At 38.8% G+C, this 27,736-nt stretch overlaps 1 protein-coding gene across 1 annotated transcript in view; it reads left to right on the top strand.

Moving 5' to 3' along the window:
* Window positions 1-2,711: 2,711 nt before the first annotated feature.
* The window catches only part of LOC149247545 (uncharacterized), a 75,488-nt gene continuing 50,463 nt past the window's right edge, over window positions 2,712-27,736 (top strand). The window contains exons 1-3 of the mRNA XM_089444535.1: window positions 2,712-6,299; window positions 6,499-6,576; window positions 6,723-6,815. Coding sequence (XP_089300661.1) covers window positions 2,712-6,299; window positions 6,499-6,576; window positions 6,723-6,815 — 3,759 coding nt within the window. The remainder of the gene's footprint in view (window positions 6,300-6,498; window positions 6,577-6,722; window positions 6,816-27,736) is intronic.

The following is a 27,736-nucleotide window of genomic DNA, read 5'->3' as shown; positions in this document are numbered from 1 at the left end:
CCAAATTTGCCCAGGGAAAATAGATCCATGATTTGTGAGCAAGCCATTGAAGAGATCCTCCTAATCTGATCTCTCATTGCATCCAAACATTTCATGTCAAAATATAAAACAAATTTTCAAATCAATTCTAAGAATGGCAATCGATCTAAAAACCCTAAAAATCGATCGAGCCACCCTTACCTGTTTCCATATAGCCATAAATTAGATTGTACCATGCCCGTGGTCTTTCCTTTTTTTTCAACTACTCAACCTTCATTCGAATACACTAAGGCGGGGAAGAAAACTTGTTTTGGTCTTTCTTTTTTTTATCAACTACTCAAGATTCATTCGAATACACTCAGGCGGGGAAGAAAACATGACATAATGGTCTTTCCTCTTTTTTCAACTACTCAACATTCATTCGAATACACTAAGGCAGTGAAGAAAACATGACAGAATGGTCTTTCCTTTTTTTTCAACTACTCAACATGTGGGAAAGAAAATGCGACACAAATTAAATTTTTAATTTGGATGATCGTTAATTTTTTTAATTATAATAATTATTATTTTTTTATATATACATATTTTAAAAACATTATATTTTATGAATATATCAAAATGTATGGAATGTATATTTTCTTATCTTATTGTATACTCATTTCAAAAAATTATATTTTTTATTTTTCAAAATTACAAAATAATTAACCATGTTGTAAGTTGTAATTTTAAACAAATTCAAGTTTTGCGAGAGCGGAGGAACGCGCGCTGTGCTGCGTTCAACTAGGTCAGAGATCAGCTGCCGCCGCCATGGCTGCTCCAGGGGGTGCGGAGACCTCTCCCACCCCTCCGATATCCCCAGCAGAAGCATTCAGACGCATAATTTCGCAGAGAGGGAAACCCCGAAATCATCCTGAAGTCCCGAAATTTATAAAAAAGCTGGAAGAAATCCCAGAAATAGCTTTGCCAGAAGATCAAACTATCAAAATCGCCCTTGCCTTGGCTGATAGAGGTTTAGTAGGGCAATTTATGGGCCGGTGGCCAACTTCAAAATCGACCGATGAATGGGTGCAAAGAAACTGGAGACCTCTCCTCCCCAATAATGTGATCAGCTATGCGGTTGGAAGGGGCTTCTTCATCTTCGAATTCACTACCAAAGAAGACCGAGATCTGGTGTTCAGAAACGGTCCATACTTCATGGGAAACCAAGGTCTCTTCCTGAATAAATGGACGCCCGACTTTGACCCCTCAGTTGATGTCCCAAAGGAGTTCCCTGTTTGGGTCCGGCTCCCCAACCTGCCAATACACTGCTGGAGCTATCAAGCTCTGCAAAAGATAGGAAACGGATTGGGTAGATTCATAGACAAAGCTGATAACAAGGGCCAATACACTTGCGCCAGAATATGCGTGGAAGTTGACCTAGAAGCTGGGCTACCGGAAGCCATCAAGCTTTCAGTGGGAGATTGACACCATTACCAGAAGTTGGACTACGAGCAACTGCCATTCAAATGCAGAATCTGCCATGAGCATGGCCATTTTCAACGAAACTGCCCCAAAGCACCTTCAGGGGACAAAGAGGAAGAAGAAGGATGGAAGGAAATAAAAAAGGGAAAGGTAGTCACAAAGCCGAATGAGAAAAAGCAATCAGGATCAAAGGTAAATCCCCAGATCAATGACAAGACCAATCCAGTCTCACATGAAGGCCCAACCTCCCTTGAAAAGGGGGAGACCTCAGAGAAAAATGAAGAAACTGAAGATCAACCAAAGAAAAGGAAGGACACCGAAGAAGAATCAAATGCCCAACCAGTCAAGGCAGATCAAGGGGAAAAAGCAGGCAATGATGAACACATAAGCCTTGCCTCTGAATCAGGGGAAGATTCAGAAGAAAGAGACTCCGAATCAGACAGCACACAAATAACTCCTATCAAATCGACCAGGGGCCGGAAATCCAAGAAAAAACAGAGAGAGGAGAAAACCTACATGGATGTTCTCCAAGGTTCTCAGAAAACTCTAAAGGGAATGATGAACACAAGATCTGGGCGCAAGCATAACAAGGCTCCAAAAGGGGCCACCCCCCCCCACTCCAATAAATAATGAAATACGTCTCCTGGAATTGCAGAGGATTAGGTAGCAGGCTGAAAGAAGAGGCCCTGAAAGATATTGTGAGGTTGCATATGCCTGAAATCTTTCTCATCCAGGAGACAAAACTGGAGGACACTCTTCTCCTCCAAACCAGCAAAACCTTTTGGTGCAAAGGCCCTGGTAGAGCTGTCAGTGCTAGAGGCGCCTCTGGTGGGATTGCCTCCTTCTGGGACAGCTCCAAATACGACTTGATTTAGGACGAAAGTTGCCAGCACTGGATTTTCACTCAGCTCCTCCACAAAGATTCTGGTCAACAAGTAAGTATATTTAACCTCTATGCTCCGGTCTCTCCATCGGAGAAAAAAATTTGTTGGGACTCGCTCCAATCATTTCTTGTTTTGCACAACCCAGAAAATATCATTATTGCAGGGGATCTGAACGTTACTCTAGCAGCTGAAGAGAAAAAAGGAGGTTCCCCGGTAAGGGATCCGTCCAGAGAATGGGTAGATGATATTATAATTGGTTGGGATTTGGAGGACATCAAACCATCAGCTGGGAAATTCACTTGGTCTAATAAAAGACTAGGCCCCACCCATATAGCTGCTCGGTTGGACAGATTCCTTGTCCAAGCCTCCTTTCTCACCTCCGGGCTTATGGCTTCTTCCAAAATTCTGCCCAACTGCACTTCCGATCATAAACCCATAAGTCTCGAGCTCTCCATGGATGATTCTCTGGGCCCAATTCCATTTAGATTTAGTCCATTATGGATTCAGCAAGAGGGTTTCAATGAGTTGGTTTCAGAAGAATGGAATCGGAAAATAAAGGGATCTCCCTTCTTCGTGTGGGAAGAAAAGTTGCGGGCTCTTAAGAGAAGACTAAAGGAATGGGCTAAAACTTTGAAAACCCCTGCTTCCAAAAGAAAAGAGTCTTTAGAAAACCTTGCTGTTCATCAATCATCAATGGAGGATTCAGTTATTACCCAAAGTCTTCTCCAAAAAGAAGTTGAGCTGCAAAAAGCCCTTCATAAAGCTAGTAGGGAAGAAGAAGAGTATTGGAGGCAAAAATCTAGAAATTTATGGTTACAGGCCGGAGACAAAAATACAAGTTTCTTCCACAGGCATGCCGAAGCTAGAAAGCAATTCAAAAATGTTTCAGAAATCCGATTCCAAGAGGCAGTGGTTAATGATTTTGAAGGTATCAAGAGAGCAGCATTTTCCTTTTTTAAAGATCTTTACTCAGCGCCAGATGACCAGCCGATTGACCCTCAAGCCTACCCATATAATCTAATCCCCATCTGTGTGAAAGACTCTGTCAATAATATGCTAACTGCTCTGATCAGCATGGAAGAACTTAAGAAAGCCGTGGATGGCATGGAACCGGACAAAGCGCCAGGGCCTGATGGGTTCTCAGCTAGATTCTATCAATCTTGCTGGTCAACTATCAAAAAAGACCTCTTGAGAATGTTCAGGAAGTCCCAACTCTGTGCAAAGATAGGAGGGAGTACCAATTCAGCCTTCCTTGCTTTGATTCCGAAAGAGAAAGGAGCCTCAGAATTCAGTAGATTTCAACCCATATCTTTGTGTAATACTAGTTATAAACTGATTACCAAAATAATCTCCAATCGCCTCAAGAATATTTTGCCGGACATCATACCGGAAAACCAAGGAGGCTTCATCAAAGGGCGAAAGATCCTGGATAATATAGTGCTGGTTCAAGAGGCAGTCCATTCAAGTGGCCAGAGAAAAGAGAAAGGAATGGTAATAAAAATAGATTTGGCTAATGCCTTCGACAGGGTGAGGCACGACTTTCTGTTTGCTGTTATGATGAAAATGGGTTTCTCACTAAATTTCATAAACTGGGTGAAAGCCTGCATTGCCTCTCCTTGGATTGCACCGTTGGTTAATGGTCGATCGACTGAATTCTTTACAGCTTCCAGGGGATTAAGACAAGGCTGTCCGCTGTCCCCGCTGCTCTATGCTATTCAAGCATCAGTTCTTAGTTTCCAGCTTGAATTCTGCCAGCAAATCCAAATTCTGCCAGGCCTTAGAATGGTGCATAATGTCAAAGATATAAACCATGCTCAATTTGCCGATGATACTCTGCTGCTAGGTGGAGCGAGCATTAATTTGGCCAGAGTTTTCAAAAAGGAACTGGACATCTATAAGGAAGCATCCGGCAGTAAAATAAATTACTCAAAAAGTACAATCTATGGCTGGAACTGCTCAGCCAAAAATCTCGCTGATATAGCTAGGCTTCTGGAAATGAAAATCTGTCAGGACTGGGATTCCTTCAAATACCTTGGGATCCCAATTTTCAGATCCAATCCTAAAGTCGCCCACTGGATGCCCTTGTTAGACAAGTTAAAGCTCAGAATACAAGCCTGGGGAGCCTCCTGGCTGAACACTGCCGGGAAAACAATACTTATAAAATCTGTCCTAACAAGCATGCCTCTTTATCAGCATTCCATTCTCCTTGCCCCCAAAACCTTTCTCAATAAAATGGAAGGCTTACTGAGAAGATTCCTGTGGGAAGGGGGGAAAAACAATGAAAGAAGACTTCACTTAGTAAATTGGGATACCATAAAGAAACCATTCATAGAAGGAGGTCTGCAAATGAGAGACTTGGCAGCTCAAAATATTGCTCTAGGTTCAAAAATTTTGTGGAATATTGTGGCAGGGAAAATAAGCTGGAGAAAAAAAGTACTGTGGAAGAAATACTACCAAGGTCAACGTCTGAGATGTCTGGAACTTCCACCAAAAAAATCCAAAGGCTCCCCTATTTCCAAACTATGTAACGCAGCCCTGGAGAACTTCATTACCAATCTCTACTGGATCCCAGGCAATGGGAAGAAAATTAGAATATGGAAAGATCAGATTCTTGGAGATCAACCTCTACACCAGAAAGAAGGCCTGGCAAATATTAAACTATGGCTGCAATCCAACAATAAAGAAACCCTTTGGGACATTTCCAACTGGACGGAGGTTGCTGACAGAAGATGGGACAGCTGGAACCTAGGAGAGGTTCCACAACATTTGCATACAGAAGCTTCTTTACTGTTAGACAATCTGCAAGGGAAATCTCCTCTGTCTGTTACAGCCAAGGACAAAAGAGGGTGGGGCTCCCATACAGGTACCTACTCAGCAGCTGAAGGATACAAAAGATTGATTGCTATTCAGAATGTTCCCCCAGATCCATCGCCATGGAAACTCATATGGAGCTTCCCTTCTCTTCCAAAAATCGACTTCTTCAGCTGGACGCTTGCCCATAACAGTGTGCTAAGAGGAGACAACCTGAGAAAACGGGGAATGGAAGGGCCAACTAGATGCCCATTATGTATTTCAGAGGAAGAATCAGCTGATCACCTATTGTTGTTGTGCCCCTTTGCCAAGACAGTCTGGAAGGGGGTTCTGAGTTCAATGGCGAACAAGTTTGAGCTGCCAAGTAATGTGTCAAATCTCCTCCATGAGTGGGCCAAGCTATCACCTTTTTGCCTCAATAAAAAAAATCTGTTAAAAACTGCTTGGATGTGGACCCCTAAATTCACATGCTGGAAGTTATGGCTGGAAAGGAATAACAGAATTTTTAGAGGAGAAAGCTGCACAGCAAACAGCGTAATTTCCAAAATTAAAGCTATATTGGGAGAAACGTTGGAGGTCAAGCCAGCCTTAAGGAATGAAGCGAAGCTTGACAGTGAGGAGGAGCTCTGGCTGAAAGAAATTGTCCCAAAAAATCAATCCATCACTACTTCCCCAGCCTCTTGCCATGCAATGTGGGAAATTCGTCTAGAAGAACAGGAATTTCTAAAGTGGAGATCGGCCCTAGATGACCATTGTCTATTCTTTGACGGGGCCTCTAAAGGTAATCCGGGTGCTGCGGGTGGAGGTGGAGTTCTTCTGAAACCTGATGGCACCTGTTTATTCAGGTTTCACTGGGGTTTAGGAATCGAATCTAACAATAGAGCAGAGGCTCTAGCTTTATGGCAGGGGCTGACTCTCGCTCTCACCTGGAATATTCAATCCCTGACAGTCTTTGGAGACTCTCGAATTATCATTCAAGCTATGAATTCACATTCAAATCCTTTACAAATTCATTTGGATCATATTCTCAAGAAAATTAGACCCTTAGTGGCTAAAATTCGGAAAATATCCTTCTACCACATTCTGAGGCAGCTAAATTCTGAGGCAGATTCGGAAGCAAATCTTGGCTCTGGCAAAAGCCAAAGAACTCTTTCAGTCAATTCGGTTGATTCTCTCTGTAGTATCCCTTAATAGGCTTTTCCAGGCTATTGATCTTGAAGTTTATGGGATCAGCTATTGAGACAACAATCTTGGACCCCTTCAGGATTTGCTGTTCTGCTCTGGTTTCCAGGTTCATCTTCACCAAACTCCAAGGGCAGGCAATCAAGGAAAACTGTTACTCTGGTTTCTCTGTTTCTGGCAGTCTATTAGACTCTGTCTCCAGCAGAATACTGAACTGTCATGGACGATGCGTGACTGCTTGGTCAATTCTACGGTACAGGTGAGCTATTGGAAGTATTAAAAGTTTCTCCTTCTGGTTCCCAAACCCACTGTTGGAAAAAGCCTTGAATGGCAGCATTATTCGGGGCCTTCCTCTGTATCAGTCCACAAATCCGCAGAGTCTGTTAGCAACTCTTTCCTCTCCAGATTATTGTTTATCATCAGAAAGAGGATCCGGTAACAGCTTGCTCCTCCCCATCGGTTCCCGCCCGGACCTCTGCAAAGGGAACGCTGAATCAAGTAAGTGCTTGCCATTCTAATCAGCGAGCCTAATAAAGCCTCGGATTAATCAGTCATAGACAGCAAGTTATCGCCCAAGGAAATGCATTACTATTCTACAGATTTGTCCAGAGGAAATCATGTATTGATGTCTAAAACGGGAAGTCGACAAATCAATTGAAGAAACTCTGATCCGATCGATCTTCTGGCAGTCGTCTCAGTGGTCAGCGTAATACACTCCAGGTTTAAGCAGGTCAATTTATGAAATCGCCCAGGGGCATCAAGTTTCAGGCTTTGATCGTGTGGACCATCGCTCCATCATTGATGTCCAGATCTGATAGGCAGAGTCGCTGCGTTTTTTCCCCATCAGAAGTTTAAGAATCCAAGCTTGTCCATGGATTCGTCTTGAATCGAGAATTCGGTGGATCAAGAAATTTGAGAACCTAATTCAATGTAACCAGCACGCGGTAGCTTTTTTGCCGCCAAGCAATAAAAATCATAACCGTTACAGTAAAAAAAAAATTTTAAACAAATTCAGATTTGAATTTTATATAATTAAACAAAAAAATTATAAATATTTTTTATTAATGTTTAATTATCTAATACTAATATTATGGGTTTCCATGTTATACAACAAATGAGATTTGGTTTTATAATTGTTATGTCAAACTTTAAAGCTAAAAATTCACTTTTAACAATGCAATCATTTATAACCAATTTGGATGTAGTTCATTGTTATGGCAGTAAAAAATGAATCTTATGAGTTCTGCCTTCACATAAATCCTTTGTATTCAATTTGGTTGTAGTTCATTGTGATGGTAGTAAAAAATGAATCTCATGAGCCTGGTCCCATCCACACATGGTATAGTTCCACCCAAGGAACCATTGATCTTTCTCCATGAATCAATAATATTGTACCAAGAAGAACCATAATGTATGGAATTTCTATTTCTCACAATTGAAAAAGCACCATAAATCCTTCTACATGAGCATTTTGCTTCCGTATTGTTGAACTAAACATGGCAAGACCTTCCTATGGTGAGAAGAATTTCCGAAACCCTCGTCCCCCCTATCACAATATATCTTAGAATCCATCATGTTGGAGTGTAGTATTCCTAGTAAGCATATAGGAGTGTAGGGGAACACAACCTCAAAGTCAATGGGAAGCCAAGGGGAAAGGTTTGTGCATCTAAGAGGGATACCTCAATTACATAGATGTGGTTTTCTAAGCTTTTGCACTAATCAAATGTATATTTGAGGGGGAATTCAGCCATAAAAAAATGCTTGACTGAATTTTCATACAAAAGGGTTGATTCTACTTCAAGTTTTGATACTTTGTGTTTACTCACTTTAATGTCATTACATATAACTAATAATTTGCAAGTCCTTGTCTCATTTGATCTCATTTTATTTTAATTGTGAAGTGACTAAGCCTTGAACCCCAAATCCTCATAGCTAATATTTACAAAGTATGCATTGCCTCATTTCCTCTCATTTTAGTTAAGTTAAATGGAGCAACTATGCCTTAGCCCCAAACCCACACAACTAAGCTTTGCACACTACAGAATCCTCTCTCTCCTAAGCTTTGCACACTACAAAATCCTCTCTCTCCCTGGTATTGCACTTGGTTTAGATATACTTTTCTTAGAAGAGAAGCAATGTCTCACTAAATACCTTACATGTTAACTTATCATCAGATCCCATAACATTTTCCAATCATTTATGACATTAAAAAAATTTCAAAATTCAATTTCATACTCATTTGATGTAATCACCATGTTCCATCAATTTCAGGTAAACTCTACAAATAAATGTAAGTAATTATTTTGATCTTTTTCATTGATTCTAAATTAGAAAGTGAAACTACAGATTCATCTTTATTTTTAAAGTACAATCATCCAAAAAACTCATCAAAGACTAAAGATAGGTTAAAACCTTTATGGAGTGAAAAATATTGTTGCCGACCTCTAGAATAACAATACTTTTAGAAGTTGGGTTCAGATTTTACCACAAATGCAAGAACCAAAGTGAGAAGCTTATTTTAAAGTTTTTATAACATGATATATTATAAAAAATTGAAGAAGCACACAATACAAAAATGTTTTGTATCTAGTACCATTCTAGATAGAGAAAAGTACTCGTTAGGCTATCTATGACATGAGTAAGAATTGCTACCCACCTACTTTCAAAATCATCATGGACATTTACAGATTAAAAAATGAATTGATTAGGCTACCTATGACTAAATAAGAGTTATTCCCCACCTTTCCAAACTATCATGTACATTTAAGCTATCAGATTTTATCAACATCCTTTCTATGTTGCAACACGTTACAACTTTCCATTATATTTATGTATTATATGAGTTGATGTACTTGTAAGGTGCATAAATTCCAAAATAATTGTCCAAATACCCATGTTTCCACTAAATTAATTGTTTAAGTAAGAGACACATTTTATTGTAGGAAGCATGCATCAATCAAACACTGCTCTACTCATATTTTACAAACCCAACCAATTTTTCATACACAAACACATTCAAGACTAATGTACAATAATAAACAATGCTCAAAAAAATATTCTTCATCAAACATCTACCAATGCATAAACAATGAGGAGACAAGAGACACATCGAATACCTGATCAACCAGAGCCAAAACCTCTCCAACATGAGAGGAAACCCCAAACAGGATCTTCTTCTTATATAGACTTCAATTGACGAATACCAAGACCATGGCCTAGACCCTTGACTCAATGACCTCTCCAAGACCAAGTCACAAGCCTCCTTGATTCAACTTCCTTCTTTTTCCTTTAGTCAACGATGATCAAGCTTCTTCCTTCAATAACTCGATTATCCTTCATATTCCAGTTCCATGGATTAGATCTTTAGCTCTTGGCCCTCTTGCATAAACCCTAGAACATGTGGTTGACCAACCTTTTGAACCTTGATCTTCTTCGCTTGAATGGTATGAACTCTTATTATAATTCGGCGTGTAACATTTTTTATCTTCTTCCTTCATTCGACTTCTTAGACAACAACAAGATCTTCAACCTTTTCTGCAGTAGACAGTTATTCCTTCCTTCGCACATGTGGATCTATTAACCCTAAGACATACCCATAAACAACACCAAAATCTTCTCTTTGTTTCCTTCTCTTGGTTGGTTATCTTCACACTTCTTATTAGAGACTTTCCTAACCAATTTTTCTTGTCCACAAATGGAGGATGAGCTGCCCTATATATAGTGTTTTGTCCATTAAAAACATGTGCTAGGAAGTGTTAAGGAGTGATAGGGGAACACAAGGGAGCAATAGGTTAAAATAATGCATGCAAATGAACGATTAAGATTTCGTGACAGGAAGTGTTAGTAAGTTCCAGGTGTGCTAAGGAGGGAGTGATAAGGTATGCTAGGCAGTGTTAAGGCATGTTAGAAGCCAGCGAAACATGCCAAGATGTGTCAGGTGCTAGGGTGTGCCAATGCATGCCATGGAGTGTTATGGAGTGCCAGGGAAACATAAGGGAGCACTAGTTTAAAATGAATGGAAATGAATGACTAAGAGTGTGTGATGAGTGTCAGAAAGTTATAGGTGTGCTAAGGAGGGGATGACAAGGTATGTTAGGTGGCGCCAAGAAATGCTAGAGTGTTAGGGCGACATGCTAGGGTATGCCAATGCATGTCAGGGTGTGCTAATGCATGTCAGGGAGTGTTAGGGAGTGCGACATAAACGCAAAGGAAAACTAGTTCAAAATGCATGGAAATGAACGAATAAGAGTGTATGATAGGGAGTGCCAGTAAATTCCAAGTGTGCTCAGGAGGGAGTGACAAAGTTATATGTTAGGTAGTTCCAAGGCATGCAAGAGTGCCATGACATGTCAAGGAGTGGTACGATATGATAGGGAGTGCTAAAGAATTCCATGGAATGCAGGGAATGCCAACATGTTCCACATAGCGCCAAGGGATTGTTAGACATACCAGGTGCTATGCCATGTCAAGATGTAAACTATGTTTCTTAGTTGTTTTATGGCCATGGTCAGATGTGAGCCTTGACTTGGTAACTTCTTAAATGGGATGAGCTAAGATTGGACATGAGTAGCCTAAGATGAGTTACAGGACATTCTTAGGTGAGCAAGGGATAATATAGTTGTAGTAACTATAACCTCGTCAAGATGTTGTAGTCGAAGGAGGACTTTGTTGGTTCCCAATTCTTAAAATCAATAGGGTAGTTATGAGGGCATGATAGCTAAGGAGTGCTAGGGCATGACAAGGAATGAAAAGGCATGATAACACATGCCAAACAATGTCAATGCATGTCGAGGAGTGTTGGGGAGTGTGAGGGCATCAAAAGGGAGAACTAGGTCAAAGTGCATGGAAACAAACGAATAAGAGTGTCTTCTAGGTGTCCCAAGGATGAAGTGTATTAAGATAATTTCATAATAGGACTTGCAATAGGTAAGCCTACGATTACGATAAGGATATGGGAAAAGAAATTTTATACAAAGGGAGACTTTGTCTAGGGAAAACACTATTTTTTCAATGACTTGGTTGGGTTCCCAAGTCACAAAAAAAGTAAGACTATCTATGAGGGCATGATAGCTAGGGAGTGACAAGGTGTGCAAGGAATGCTAGGAAGTGATAACACATGCTAGAAAGTTCCAAGGCATGTTAGTCATTCCAAGACATGCCAAGTTCTAAGGCATGCCAAGAGGTTTTAGGTGCTAGGGTGTGGTGCCAACACATGCTAAGGAGTGCCAGGGAAACACAAGGGAGGACTACTTTCAATTGCATGTAAATGAATGAATAAGAGTGTGTGGTAGGGAGTGTTAGCAAGTTATGGGTGTGTTAAGGAGGCATTGACAAGGTATGTTAGGTAGTGTCAGGGAAACACAAGGAAGGACTAGCTTCAATTGCATGGAAATTAATGAATAATAGTGTATGATAGGGAGTGTTAGCAAGTTTTGGGTGTGCTAAGGAGGCATCTCTGGACAAACTTTGGGAGGGTTTGGAGAAAATTTTGTGTTTTGTTTTAGACTTGCAACTTTTTGGCAATTTTATGTCTAGGAGACCAGTGAGCTCACGCTGTGCTTCTTCCTCAGGGCTCCAAATGATGTAAAATTAGAATTTTTGGAAAGCATATGACCCCATCTCAAACCACATTTTCCCACTTTCTTGGTCTGGGGCTCAGGTTTTGAGAAATTTACAAAAAAAGAGGCCAAAAATCACCTTTATGCCCCTCTCTTTCCATTTCGTTGCGTACCTGGAGACACCTTGGGAGAATGGCCATATCTCAGCCAAAAATGGGTCATTTTGATTGAAAAAATACTCTAAAGACATCTACACTCTCTGATATTTCTAGAAAAGGCTTCAAATCTAGATTTGTACTTCAGAAAGGCACTCAAAAATGGCCTCCACTGCTCGCTATATACCTAGAAATTTATGAGAATTTTGTAAAATTTTCACTGTGTAATTTTTTGTAATTCCTAGTTTGACTTTGGTAAAAGTCAAAAGGGTGAAGTAGATGAATGTGAGGGGTAAAAGTAAATGTAAATAATTGGTGGTTAGTATTTATAAGCCATTTTGATATAAATTTGACCTCATTTATGAGAGAGGTTGGAGTCAAAGTTAATTGTAGAAGTCATTTTTAACTTCCCTAGGCATTAGGGTTTTTTGGTCAATTTAGAGTGTCCTAAATTGCTATATTAATTGTCAATCCGGGAGTCGTAAACTGTTGAATTTTGGTGCATTATATGTGAAAGATAACCTATTTCTTACTTTTTGTCGTTTTTGATTTTTAATTTTGTTTTGGGGGTTTTTATCTTCGTTTATCTCCTAATGTGAAATGGAAATTCTAAAAGACAAGTATGGATATAAATTTTCAAGGCAATTATGTCCTTTATAGTGATTTCAAAAACTTCAAACTTTAGAAGGTCTTAGAACATGTTAATGACGAAGTTAATTCCTAAAAGAAAATGAAAATGTGCCACTATTCTAATCAAACAAACAATGAACTGTTGATCATGAAACCATTATCCTTGATACTATCTAAATACAAAAGAAATGAATTAAGCTACTGTACTCAAAGAAATCCAAAAAATTGCAAGTAAAGTAAAGCTAAAATCAAATTACATCAATTCATATTCTGACCCCTTGCCAGTTAGTCTCGCTATGGCTTTCGGAGGTAATCATCAACAATTTGAGCAATCTGATATTTAATTGCAGAAAAGTAAACTTAAAATCAAATCACATCAATTCATATTCTGACCCCTCGCCAGTTAGTCTCACTATGGCTTTCAGAGGTAATCAGCAACAACTTGAGAAATCTGATATCTAATTGCAGAAAAATAAAACTAATATCAAATTACAAACTCATACTTCAATCCCTCGCCATTAGTCTCACTATGGCTTTCGGAGGTAACTGACAATGATATGAGCAATTTAATATCTAAGCTAACTAATAAAGCCAATGAACAAAACCGAAATAAACAAAAGAGAACCGAAATTAAAAGCTAAGAAAAGTAAGTTAGCAGAAAGACTGATTCCATTTCATTAGTCATTGTGAAAACTATATGCAAATGCTTGGGCTGCCTATTATAATCTGGAACATACACACTAATCAGCATTAAAAACAATGTAAAGCATGTAAAATTATGAACAAAAATGAAACGCTAGTACCATAGGAAATGCAATATACATAAGTGAATAACTATGGCATAATAAACATAAAGAAAAACGGCATGAAACTGTACAGAAATAAAAAACAAAACCTCAGCATGTGAAAGGGCCCTCTACACAACCTTGGGCAACAACTATCAGTCAAGAACTATGCTTAGAAACAGAGTCTTTTCATATATTCAGAATGCAGTCATAACAACTAAACAATGTCACGGCACAGTGGGCTCTTTAACAGCAACAATACATTCAAAAGACTAACTCCTATGCATATAGTAACACATTATTTATAACAAAAGACTACATAACTGATTTCCTAAAAACTGCGCTGACAGAGGACACGTGAACGACAACGTCCATGGATCTAGCATCATGGCTGTCGAGATGATGCAATCTATTGAAAGCGGCTTGTTGGATTTACATCGTGGGTAGCCTACAAGTGTCAGCATGCCTCCAGAAATCTAGAAACGGCCATGAAAATCTTTCACGTGCTTGGAAACAGAGTCCTGTTGCCGTAGGACTCTTCTGTTTGACCACCGCTTGACCACCGTTGACCACGGCCTCCTCTGATGAATCCGACTGAGCCAATAGGACTCAGTCCATGTCCACGTCATTTCCAACTTTCCCATGTGGCTCAATTTTCCTGAAGACACCTGCAATGTAGACTTTAACAAAAAAAGCTGCAGAAAGTTGAAGCAGCTGTGGAAAGTGACAGGATTCTGAAGCTCAATGAGCAAAAATATAGTTCGAACAGCAGATACAAAACATAGTTAAAAACCACTTTAAGTGCTCTTTTATGATTAATATGCATGATGTTGATAGATTAGGAGGTCCAGATGAATGGAAAAAGTCTAGGAAGGTGTATAGGAAAGATGCAAGTTCAGGGCTCAACATACCCCCACTGTGAAGGTGTTGCATGTCCCCATGCAACCAAAATTTTAACCATCCTCTCTTCAATCCATATGCTCTGACACCTTTGCCAGCACATCCAACCCTCTTCTTCTCTTCCTTGGTGTTACTAACATTTAGGCTTCCGCATCAAGCATCTGAATTTTGAGGTTGATAAGTGCTTTACTCAACCTCTTGCATTTCTTCTTCAATTTCCTATTCTTTTTCTGCCATAGCCCCAGATGTAACATAGTGTTGTCATGAATGATCCTGTCCAATCTGCTTTGTTCCTTTAATGCTTCATTTTCATTTTTAATATGTCTATTTAAAACCTCTAATTCAAAAACTCCTTGTTTCAACGATTGGACTAGAGCTTCTTGTGCTGTGTGAGGCTGAGTGGATGAAGTGCTTGGGCCTGTGGCTGTCTTTTCCAAGGATTCTAGATAATCATACATCTCTTGCTGATTCGGGTCTATCTCGGGTGTAGTTTTCCTTGGGTTGACCCCAAAATCCTGTTGAGAAGGACTGATTTCCAAATCTGGCCGAGAAGGACTCATGTCAAAATCTGGCTGTGGAATGGAAGTATGGTGTGGGCTACGGTCAGGAGAGGTTGCTGGAGGCTGCTCCGGTGTTTCCCCTCCCAAGTCAATAAAGTGGGGTCCTTTGGTTTGCACTGTCCTTAATTTCCCTTTTAGCCTGGAGCTTCTTCTTACATGCTGTGGACTAGTGTCTTTTTCCTCCCTACTCTATTTTTCTTTTCCTTTCTTTTTGGCTACAGCTGACTGTTCCTGAAGGTGAACTAGTTTTTCAGACAATACTTGATGGTCTTCTTCTGAGGAAGGTTTTGGGGTTTGATGCACAACCTCAATGATTCTTTTCTCTTTTGATTTTGTTGGCTTCTTACCCTCAGTGTTTTCCTTCCTCCTTTTAGATAGTCTTTCTTCTCTACTAGTTTCTTCAACTATGTTAGTAGGAGTACTTTGGATTTTATCACTTGTTCTTTTTCTTCTGCTTCTTCTTGATGTACTACTTTCAGGGGCTTCTTGAGGATCTTGAAAGAAATTTCTGATTAGAAATTGCTCCCATGTGTCCTTCTTTTCTTTCAATTGTTTTTCTATCAAGATTTTCACAAGGCCATGGTGATACAAGTGTGTTTCTACGTCCCCCAGATTCTTTTGGATGGTTACATACATCTTTTTCAAACTGTTCAGTAAAACGTATGGCAGATTGAGGGTTTGGTTTTCTAGGAAATTCATCAACAGCCGAGTGTGATACATATACATTGATCCAAAACGTCCCTCACAGGTGATGAACTTTTGAATAATCAACAATAGACTGGCCCACTTCTCTTCTAAAGCATGGACAAGGATTCCTCGTTTAAAAATAGTTATGTCCATACCTAGATTTCGTAGGATAACCCTCCAAGCCTTCTCGTCAAATCTCTTGTTCTTGAACCAACGTTCACCCTCCTACGGAAGTTCTGTAGCAGCTGCTATGGATGCCTCGGTGATTGTGAACTTGAGGTCTCTAACTTCCATGTCCAGGCCGTTAAAAGACCTTGCAAAAGTCTTTGTAATCTCCTTGTTGTAGCCCTTGAATTTTTGAATAAACCATAGCCACCTTGCCTTTTTCAATATGTTTTTCACTTGCGGGTATCCTTCCAAAAACTTGGGCCCTTCCAGTTTTGCCCTTAACAACAAGCCCATCCTTCCTTCTGTCTTTAAAATTCATCTGCGTGAGTAAGGGTTTTAGTGAAGGTAAGACGGCTAGGTTACGGTGATGAACAGGGTTTATGGAGAAGAAAACAGTGACTGGAAAACTGAGAACAGGTAGTGGGAGTGAATTCATGGAATGCAGTGGAGACTGATATGAACAAGGTGGAAATGCTACCGTGGCTTCAATAAAATAATAGGGAAGTAAAGTGAACCAAGCAGAATTTTAAACTGAATGGCTGCGGAGTGGACATAAACACGCTTATGAAATGGCTGTGGAATTTGTGCGGCGGCGAGAAGCCGTGATCAAATCAACCATGTCCCATAATTACAGGTGGAGTATTAAAGTACAGCTGAACATGAGTTAAAACCGGAGGTTTGATCATGAGGCTGTTTAAACATAAATGCAAGGATTGTGGGGGAATCGTATAGGGATCATGGAATGGTTATGGAGTTATCAACGCCAATCAGTGCATATAATGGAGCTATGGTTTTATAACTATGTAAAAATGTGCTTTGAACGCTATTTGAAATAAATTTCTACTCATACCTTGGAATTCTTGCCACTTTTTTTATTATCTTTGATCAGCTGCTCCTTGTTGATGCTTTAAGTGCCTCATGTCTTCATAATATGTCCTCGGTCATACCTGCATTTGATTTCATAATTATTGAACTAACATCTGACTGTTAGTTTTGAAAAACAAAGTGATAGCTGCAGAAACTGCTTCTGGCTACCAATCATTTGACTGAATGGAGATGGATAGGTGATAACTGACTGAATGAAAATGGTCATGAAAAAAAAAAACTTTTATTGGTGGAATGAAATGAAATGGGTGAAATGGAGTGGAATGAAATGAAGTGGAGTGAAATGAAATGAAGTGGAGTGTCACAAAACTGTGAAATGAGAGAGAATTTTTTTTTTTTTGGAAAATATAGGGCTTTACGAATTCCTGATTTTCGCCCTGTATTTTCTGTATAAGACTGCCAATCAGTGATTAGTTTTCAGGCTTATACTTCCTTTTTTTTTTTTTAGAAACAGAAAGGAACAAAGGATAGGCTGGTGGAGAAGAAGGATTCTTCTTAACCAGCCTTATTGCAGAACTATCTTGAAACATTTTGACAAATTCCTCTTTTGAGAGTGGCGTATGATAGATCTTTAATCTGTGGCCATTCACAATAAGAGGAGTTTGATATTCATCAATGGTTTTGATTCTTACCGCTCCATTGCTAAAGGTTTTGTCAATCTCATATGGCCCAAGCCAATGAGTCTGAAATTTTCCTTTAAAATATTTAAATTTGGAATCAAATAGCAATGCCCAATCTCCCTCTTGAAACTTTTTCTCCTTGATGTATTTGTCATGCCACTTAGCTCTTTGATATTAATATAGATCAGTTCTTAGAATTTCCTCTTGTCTGATCTCATCTAGCTCATTCAATTGCTCCATTCTGTGCTTTTGGGCTTATGATAGATCCATCCCCAACTGAACTGTCATCTTAAAAGTTTTGACTTGGAACTCAATGGGGAGCAGGACTTCTTTCCCATAAACTAGTTCATAGGGAGAATGTCCTGTTGTATTTCTATAGGCCCATAAGGCTTCAGGAAGCCTTTCTGCCCAATCTCTTTTGTGTAGATGAACAGTTTTGGTGATGATGCCTTCAATAACTTTGTTTGTAGACTCCACATGGCCATTTTCTTGCGGATGGCAAGGAATAGATTTTTTGTGCTTGATTTTGTATTTTTCCATTAGCTTCTCCACCAGGTTGGATGTGAATTGACTTCCCTGATCTGTCACAATTTCTCTTGGAACACAAAAGCGAGTAAAAATATCCTCATAAAGAAAATTAAAAACTGAATTTTCAGTAGTAGAAAATAATGCTTTGGCTTCTACCCATTTAGTGACATAATCAGTACATACCAATATATACTTTTTTTGTTTAGATGGTGGGTTAATAGGTCCAATGAAATCTAAAGCCCATTTTTCAAAGGGTTCGATGAGTACTTGTGGTTGCAATGGCATTTCATTTGAAAGGGTAGGTTCCCTACTCTTTGGCAGCTGTCACACCTTTTGACATACTGTTTTGCATCTTTGAAAAGGGATGGCCAATAATATCCCAAAGAGAGGATTTTATAGGTTGTCCTTTTGTCAGCAAAGTTTCCGCCGCATGGTTCATCATGACATGCTTTGAGGATATCAGGCATTTCATCTTCCCTAACACATCTTCTAATTGCAAGATCTGGCCTTGTTTTAAACAATTCGTTAGAAATCCATGAATATTTTGAACTCTCCTGAATAATCTTTCTTCTTTCACCAGGAAATAAATGTGGAGGCAGTTTCCCTGTAACCAAATAGTTAGTTATATCTGCAAACCAAGCAGTCTTAGTAGTTACTACAAATAAGTATTCATCAGGAAACTTGTCCTCTACAGGAGAATCTTCTTTAGTATTCTAGATCCTAGACAATAAATCAACTACTGTATTTTGTTTCCCTAGTCTATCCAACACAGTAATATTGAATTCTTGTAAAAGTAAGAGCCACCTTGTAACTCTGCCATTAGTAACAGGTTTTTTCATTAGATATCTAATCGTAGAATGATCAGTATGAATAAAAGTTTCATAACCTGTTATATAATGTCTAAACTTATTGATTGCATGAACAATAGCTACGAACTCTTTTTTAGTCACAGTATAGTTCAACTCAGTGGAAGTTAAATTTTTACTGGTATAGTAAATGGCATAAGGAACTAAATCCTTTTGATCCAACACAGCCCCTAGAGCTGTATCTGAAGCATCTGTAGAAATATGGAAAGGAAGTTTCCAATTTGGCCCTCTCAAGATGGGTGCTTCAGGTATTCTTGTTTTCAAATTTTCAAATGCTGATTGACAATCAGGATCCCATTTGAATTCACGGTCTTTTGTAAACAATTTGAAGAGGGGAGATGCTATTTTAGTGAAGTTCTCTATAAATCTTATATAGTACCCACTAAATCCCAAAAAACTTCTAACATCTTTTTGACAATTTGGAATAGGCAACTTGGAGATGACTTCAACTTTTGATCTATCAACTTTAATCCCATCCCCTAAAATGTGATGTCCCAACAATACCTTCAGTAAACATCATAAAGCATTTTTCATGACTTAATGAAAGGTTTGTTTCTTTACATATTATAAGGACTTTTTCCAAATTCTCTAATGCCACTTCAAATGAATTACCATAAACTGTAAAATCATTCATATGAACTTCTACACAATCATGGATTAGATCATAAAAGATTCCTAGTATTGCTCTCTGGAATGTTGCGGGTGCATTACGTAGTCCAAAAGGAAGCACTCGATAAGCAAAAGTTCCCCATGGACAGGTAAATGTGGGCTTATCTTGATCTTCAGGTGCTACCTGAATTTGATTATAGCCACTAAAACCATCCAGAAATGAAAAGTACTTTTTGTCTGCTAATGTATCTAATACATGATCGATAAAGGGCAAAGGAAAGTGATCCTTCAAAGTTGCTTTATTCAATTCCCTGTAATCAATGCATACCCTCCATTTACCATTCTTTTTAGGTACTATAACCAAAGGAGAAACCCATCGACTATCTGAAATTGGATAAATGAAGTTTACATTGAGTAGTTTTTGGAGCTCTTCTTTCACTATCTCCCTAGGGTTTGGATTCATCCTTCTCTGAGGTTGTCTGATTGGTCTACTGTTTTCCTCGATGTAGATGTGATGAATGCAAGTCTTAGGGTCAATACCTTTCATATCAGTATACTCCCATGCAAATGCAGTAGAATGCTTTTGCAAGATTTTGGTTAGCTCTTCCTATTGTGACTTTTCCAAATTTTTATTGATATTCAATGTTTTACTTGGAAAAATCTCAATGGTGGAACTACTGAATTCTTCCATAGAGTAAAGAGACATTTGTCTTGATGATAAATACTCAATGTCAGAATCTAACTGAAATTGTGTGTGGTCATATTCTGAAGATGTTTCAAAGTTTTCTAATGTGTTCAGAATTTGACTATCTTCACTGATTTCAAAAATGGTAAAGACAGGTTGTATAGTGTCCTCATCATCGACCCATTCATTATCTCCTACTTCTGTAATTGCTTTTGCTGGAGGATACAAATTGAACTTCTTTATCGAATTACCATCAGAGATGTACATATCTCCAGATCTACAACTAATGAAAGAATCATCTGTGGCTAGCCAAGGTCTTCCTAAGATGAGTGGGTGCCCTCCTAAATTACTCTTGGAAGTCAAAATCATGAAATCTACTAGATATTCCCAAGAATCTAAGGAGACTGAAATATCTTTTAATACACCATCTAGTTTGATTATTGATTAATTTGCAAGTTGCAGTAAGGTAGGTGTAAAAACAAGATTAGGAAGTTTAAGCCGTTCCATTGTCTGTCTACTCATAATGTTGATAGCAGCCCCTAAGTCGATCAAAGTATTTGGAATTTCTACCCCATTTATATGTGTCTTAACAATTGGACTACTGGGATCTACATACTTCTGCATGGTGATTTTTCCCATCATGATATCTGCAATTTTCCCTACCAGGTGGATTCTTCTTGTTCTCTTGGTTTCCTTCCTGGTCTTTTGAGACTCAACTCATTTATTGTTTTTGGTAGAATAGGAATCTCTCTAATGGCTTGTAGCAAGGGAATCTTGATACAGACATTCTCTAATTCATCTAGGAAATCATAGTCAGGCAACAAGATTTTTTTTTCCACCCCTTTGTCAATTTGTAATCTTTCAGGGAAAGGAGGTGTGAATGAAGATGCAGGTTGCTCAACTATAGGAGTTGTGGGGGTTAAATATTTTTTTCTTTTCCTTTTTGAGTGTTTGGGTTTTGAAGAGATGCTTCAGAACCTTTATTGACTTTAAGAGAATCTTCCTCAAAAGTACTTTGCTTTTGAGCATCTATAGAAGGTTTTTCTAAAATTCTACCAGACCTGAGTTGTACATCATTAAGAGGAACAATCATATAGGTAGGAAATTGTTGTCCTTCTACCATGTAAGCATTCTGAGGATTTTTATTATTAGGATTTGGCAATGGCTGGGTTGGTAGTTGATTTGTCTTTTGTTGGAATGGAAGCAAGAGTTGAGAATTTGGATTTTGTTGAGAAGGTTGTTGTTGTAGAAATGGAAATGAAAGTTGTGGGTTTTGATTTGGAAGTTGTGGAGCTTGTTGATTTTGAAAAGATGGAGGATATTGATAAAATTGAGCAAATCTCCCATAAGGATTTTGCATTCCTTGTACCCATGATTGATATGGATTTTGAGGTTGGGACCAAGGTTGTTGCCAAGAATTCCAATTTGGTGGAAGCTGAAAATTCATAGGATTGTTAAATCCTTGATTTTGTGGCCCCTGCCATGGTCTTCTTGAAACAAAACAAATGGATTCTACCAAATATGGATCTTCTTGAAAGGCAGCTTTGAGCCCAGGAATTGAAGGACAATCCTTGGTCTCATGGCTTTCTGAGCAAATCATACATGTTTCTACAACTTTTGCATCCAAGGGGCATTCCCTTAGAGCATGTTTCTTCCTACATTTTGGAGAAAAGATGGCCAAGGCTTCAGCTTCTACTTTCTACCTGTTTTGTATTTTAAGGGTGTCTAGCTGTTCACTAAGGCTCCCTAGAATATCAGTTTTGAACTCATCGAGCATATTGCCAATCTCTGCCCTACTTACTGATCCAGTTGCAGATTTGTTTGCTCTAATAAGAGAAGGATCTCTAGGCCATTTTCACGTTTTAGATTTTTCCCTCGAGAGATGGACACATAGTTCTGCTATGTCATGAAGTGGAAGTTGAGAAATATCTCCCTTTCCCATCATGTTTAAAATATCTATCCATTCATCTCTAATGGCTTTTAATAAAAGGGTTTTCAAAGTTTCCTCATCTAAGTTACTCATTTTTTCTCTTTTTAAGTTGTATTGAAATATTTCAAGTAAATCCTCCAAGTTTTCGTCATCTTTTTGCACCATTTTGAATACCTCATCCTTATGGTTGGTGGGCATGCAATAGTCTAGGTATCTATTCAGAAATGTTTGTTTCATATCATTCCAAGTCCTAATAGATTGAGTGACTAATCCCATGAACCATTTCAAAGTAGCTCCCTTCAATGTTGAAGGAAACAATTTGAGTTTTTGAGAGTCTTCCATATAGTCATAAGTTCGGCACACGACTTCAAAATCAAATAGAAATGTTTCAAGATCCTCACTTCGCAACCCATAAAAGTTTGGGAGGACAAATGGTGAGATGTTTTTCATTGTTGTATGAGTTTCCTCATCAACTATAGGGAATCCAAATGAGTTATCTCCATCCCTATTTTCCCCATGGTTACCTATACCTCCTCCATTGTTTCCTCCTCCTCTACCTCTACCTCTACCTCCTCCTCCAAATCCGTTTTCTACTTCCTCTGTCATGATAGTTTCCTCAGAGTTTTCTCTGTCCTCTGGTTCTTCTATTAATGGAAAACGAGGAGGAATTTCTCCCTCTTCTTCTTCAGGTGATTCTACTTCTTTGATTACAATATGTTCCCCTGTAGAAGTGAAGAAAGGTTCTTTCCCTAGGTCAGATTTGATGGATAGTGTGGGAGAGTCTCCTAATTCAGCTGCTGCCCCTTGAATTCTAGGAATCCTAAGGCTGGGAGTGTGAGTTGGAGATGATGGAGGTGTATCTTGTCTATGCCTTGAAGTAGATGGAGTTGTAAAAATCAAACTCTTGGCCCTAGCTATAAACCTTCCCCTAGAATCTCTTGCTCTATGCATGTCATTTTATTTATTTATTTTTATCTTCAAGTCGGGCTAATAATTCTCTTTCTGATCTTCCAGATCACACTAGGTGCAAGAAGAGAGCATACTCAAGAAATTATTGAACCAATAACTCTCTTTTTTGATCCTCCAAATCACACTAGGTGCAAGAGGAGAGCATACTTTGAGAAGTTATCAATTTTTCCCTTCTTTGAATATTTTTTTTTTTAAGAAATTGGCTACCTAGTTACACTTCCCCGGCAATGGCGCCAAAATGTTTGGTCAATTTAGAGTGTCCTAAATTGCTATATTAATTGTCAATCCGGGAGTTGTAAACTGTTGAAGTGTGTCGCACTATATGTGAAAGATAATCTATTTCTTACTTTTTGTCGTTTTTGATTTTTTATTTTGTTTTGGGGGTTTTTATCTTCGTTTATCTCCTAATGTGAAATGGAAATTCTAAAAGACAAGTATGGATATAAATTTTCAAGGCAATTATGTCCTTTATAATGATTTCCAAAACTTCAAACTTTAGAAGGTCTTAGAACATGTTGATGATGAAGTTAATTCCTAAAAGAAAATGAAAATGTGCCACTATTATAATCAAACAAATAGTGAACTATTGATCATGAAACCATTATCCCTGCTGCTGTCTAAATACAAAAGAAATGAATTAAGCTACTGTACTCAAAGAAATCCAAAAAATTGCAAGTAAAATAAAGCTAAAATCAAATTACATCAATTCATATTCTGACCCCTCTCCAGTTAGTCTCGCTATGGCTTTCAGAGGTAATCATCAACAATTTGAGAAATCTGATATCTAATTGCAGAAAAGTAAACTTAAAATAAATTCACATCAATTCATAGTATGACCCCTCGCCAGTTAGTCTCACTATGGCTTTTGAAGGTAATCACCAACAACTTGAGCAATCTGATATCTAATTGCAAAAAAATAAAACTAATATCAAATGACAAACACATACTTCAATCCCTCGCCATTAGTCTCACTATGGCTTTTGGAGGTAACTGACAATGATATGAGAAATTTAATATCTAAGCTAAATAATAAAGCCAATGAACAAAATTGAAATAAACAAAACAGAACCGAAATTAAAAGCTAAGAAAAGTAAGTCAGCAGAAAGACTGATTCCATGTCATTAGTCATTGTGAAAAATATATGCAAATTCCCAGGTTGCCAACTGTAATCTGGAACATACACACTGATCAGCATTAAGAGCGATGTAAAGCATGTAAAATTATGAACAAAAATGAAACATTAGTACCATAGGAAATGGAATATACATAAGTGAATACCTATGGCATAATAAACATAAAGAAACACGGCATGAAACTGTACAACAATAAAAAAACAAAACCTCGGTGTGTGCAGGGGCCCTCTGCACAACCTTGGGAAATAGCTAAAAGTCAAGAATTATGCTCAGAAATAGAGTCTTCTCATATATTCATAATGCAGTCATAACAACAAAACAATGTCACGGCACAGTGGGCTCTTTAACAGCAACAATACATTCAAAAGACTAACTCCTATGCATATAGGAATGCATTATTTATAAAAAAAGACTACATAACTGATTTCCTAAAAACTGCGCTGACAAAGGACACGTGAACGACAACGTCCATGGATCTAGCATCATGGCTATCGAGATGATGCAATCTATTGAAAGCGGCTTGTTGGATTTACATCGTGGGCAGCCTATAGGTGTCAGCATGCCTCCAGAAATCTAGAAACGGCCACGAAAATCTTTCACATTCTTGGAAACAGAGTCCTGTTGCCGTAGGACTCTTCTGTTTGACCACCGCTTGACCACCGTTGACCACGACCTCCTCTGATGAATCCGACTGAGCCAATAGGACTCGGTCCATGTCCATCTCATTTCCAACTTGCCCATGTGTCTCGATTTTCCTGAAGACACCTGCAATGTAGACTTTAACAAAAACAGCTGCGCAAAGTTGAAGCAGCTGCGGAAAGTGACAGGATTCCGCAGCTCAATGAGCAAAAATCTAGCTCAAACAGTAGACACAAAACATTGTTAAAAACCACTTTAAGTGCTCTTTTATGATTAATATGCAATGATGTTGATAGCTTAGGAGGTCCAGATGAATGGAAAAATTCTAGGAAGGTGTATAGGAAAGATGCAAGTTCAGGGCTCAACAAGGGTTTTGTTAGAACAACTCATGGAACAGTTCCTAGAGTCATTGATTCAACCCCTGAGAGTGGGGAGATGTTGTTTTGGTCTTTTTGTATCAGTTTCTTAGTGATAGAATGGGTTGGATTTTAGAGGAGAGAACTATGGTAGTCTGTACTTGGACATTTTCTGGAAATCAAAGGACATAATTTGCAACTATTATCTAGGAATTCATGTGCAGTAAGTTTTTGATGTTATTTTTTCTCTGTTATAGCTTTATATGAATGATCTAAAAATGGGGCACTTAGGCTTCTTTTCTAACTTACAAGAACCTCTCCCACTTCCAAATCTTAAATATTTCCAAGTCCTTATGATTAACCAGTGCAGAATTAAATATGTGCTTGAAAAGAAGGTGTATGCTTATGGTTATTTTAACTATTCATGTGCTTTAAAATCTGTTGTTTGTGCTGATATGTAAATACATGTAATAGTGCAATAGTGCAAAAAATAACAAACACATAAGACAACAATTTAATATGGAGTTCACCCAAAACTCTTGGGCTACATCTCCTTGAGCTCTAGTCAACTCAACTAGGCTCTCTGGGATTATGGCAAAGTTATTTTTACAAGCTCTTGGCTCAACTCCATTGTTTTACATAGAAAGAATGGGTTTACACACCATTTTATCCCCGGCTCTTGAAGCTCTCAGCTTCTGGCTCTCGGTTCTCGCTCTCGCTCTTGGCTCTGGCTTTGGCTCTTGGCTCTGGCTCTTCAGCTCTGGCTTCGACATTCTACAACTTACAACTTTCTGGATTTTCACTTGACCTCCAAGTGACTCGCTTGGCTACTCTGTGCAGTAAATTTTTGCTCCCTCTGCTCTCTTGCTTATGTCTTCTCTCAATTGAGCTCTTTGGGCTCCTTTTGACCATTTTCCCAGCTTTTCAGCTTCCCTAACCATTTCCCTGCATTCAATCATTCCCCTACAGATATGTGGCTTCTTTGTTCTATCTGTTCGACTGGCCATCTGGCTCTGTGGCTCTATGGCTTTCAAATGCCTCGTCGTCTGCAAAAAATTCCCACTTGTAGCGTGGAATGATGATTAGGAGTGGTTATAATGGATTGGGGCCATTTTCGAGGGAAATAACCCAAAAATATGAGAAAATCCCATTACATAGAGATTTCAGGAAAATACATTGTCGGACATGTATTTCGGACCTGAAATCCCATTCAATCGCCACTAAAATCCCTATCAGGTCCGCCATTAGGCATTGTATCGCATTGCATAGGCATATTGGGAAAAATCCCAACTACGTTGGAAAACACTGAAAAACCTGTTAAATTGTTTTCTATCGGACTTCAAAATTTATTGAATCCACCCTATAATTGTATCGGGTCACCCTTTGGCTGCTATCGCACTCTCCACCATCGATCTGTGTGATCTCCGATCCAATGATCATCATACATTTTCGGGCGGTTTAGGAGTACGGAGGTTACCCACCTGAAAAGGTTGTTTTCCTCTCTCCTTCGCGAGCCATGTGTCAACCAGTTAGTGGGATTGGGTAGAGTCGACCCAATGCCATTTACTGCTTGAGGCCTACTCGAAATCCACGTTTACGGAACTCAAAATCTATGCAATCAGGCTTAGAATTCCCCTTCGGGTCCATTTTATCTCCTTTGGGCGTTTTCCTTTATATTTCAGTTTTACACTGAGAAACGTTAATACACAGAAAATCCATTTTACCAAATTTCAAATTTTATAAATTGCACTTTTGAAATCTGTCGGGTTTGACAATCGCCGATCATCAATTTAATCTTGGCCGTCCATTCCTTTCATGATTCGACCACTGAGATTGCACGTCATGATCACTATCGCATGTCACATCGCATAAGGTCTAGGGGTTCTGTGCATCGCCATTCTAATCATTGACGATCGACGTATCACATGATCACAATCGCTGAGTCCAGGGTCCCAATATTGCATACGGACCTGTCTCCGATCCAATTGATCAGATCAGCCAATAGGGGTTTCTTGCGCCTCTTCTTAAGCCCGGCTCTTTGCCTTTTTCCAATGCGATTTCCCTTTATAAGGATTTTTGCCCATTTTAGGGGTTTTTGCCTCTTTTTCCAAAGAACAAAGGGCATGTTGTTTCTACGATAACTTATGCATCCTAAGTCCATTTTTTCCCATTCAAGTTGCAGTAAATTCAAAAGGAAAAGATCTTTGCAATGGGGCTATTTCTAGGAATTTCCTTAGACTTCCATTTTACTCTGTGAGGAACACTTAGACTTAGGAGTCCATCCAAAATTTATTTTGGATCACGCCTTCCCACTAAAGAACTTTTGGTCTCCAAAAGACTGATATACTGATCTGAATAGTAAATGAGAGTAAAAACACCCTCTTCTTTCAGCGTCCATACACTTGCCTTTCATAGTGACTCTGGACCAAAGTCTCTGACCACTTTCCTTTCTTGCTGTGCTGGCTCTCCTCGGAAGAACTGTCTTCCCTCTTGCCTTCATGCAGAAATTTTGCTGAAATGGTCATAGGAGGTGGTTTGAACTCTTATACCTTGATCATTGATTAAAGGTGGCTCAAACCAATGTGAAGTCAACTGCTCCACAGAACTTTAATTTGTACCTTTTTGAAAAGCTATCAACAACAATTGTTAACAACACCAGAAATACAGACAACAACTGGATGGCCTAAACTCCTGCTTCAACAAAAGAAACAAATTTCATATCTTGTGAACACCTCCATTTCTTACATCTACATACA

The sequence above is a fragment of the Pinus tabuliformis genome, chromosome 7 (genome assembly GCF_031772625.1).
Source record: "Pinus tabuliformis cultivar Carrire ecotype Pingquan chromosome 7, CPIR1, whole genome shotgun sequence".
Classification (NCBI taxonomy): Eukaryota; Viridiplantae; Streptophyta; class Pinopsida; order Pinales; family Pinaceae; genus Pinus; species Pinus tabuliformis.
This window is presented reverse-complemented; position numbering and strand designations above follow the sequence as displayed.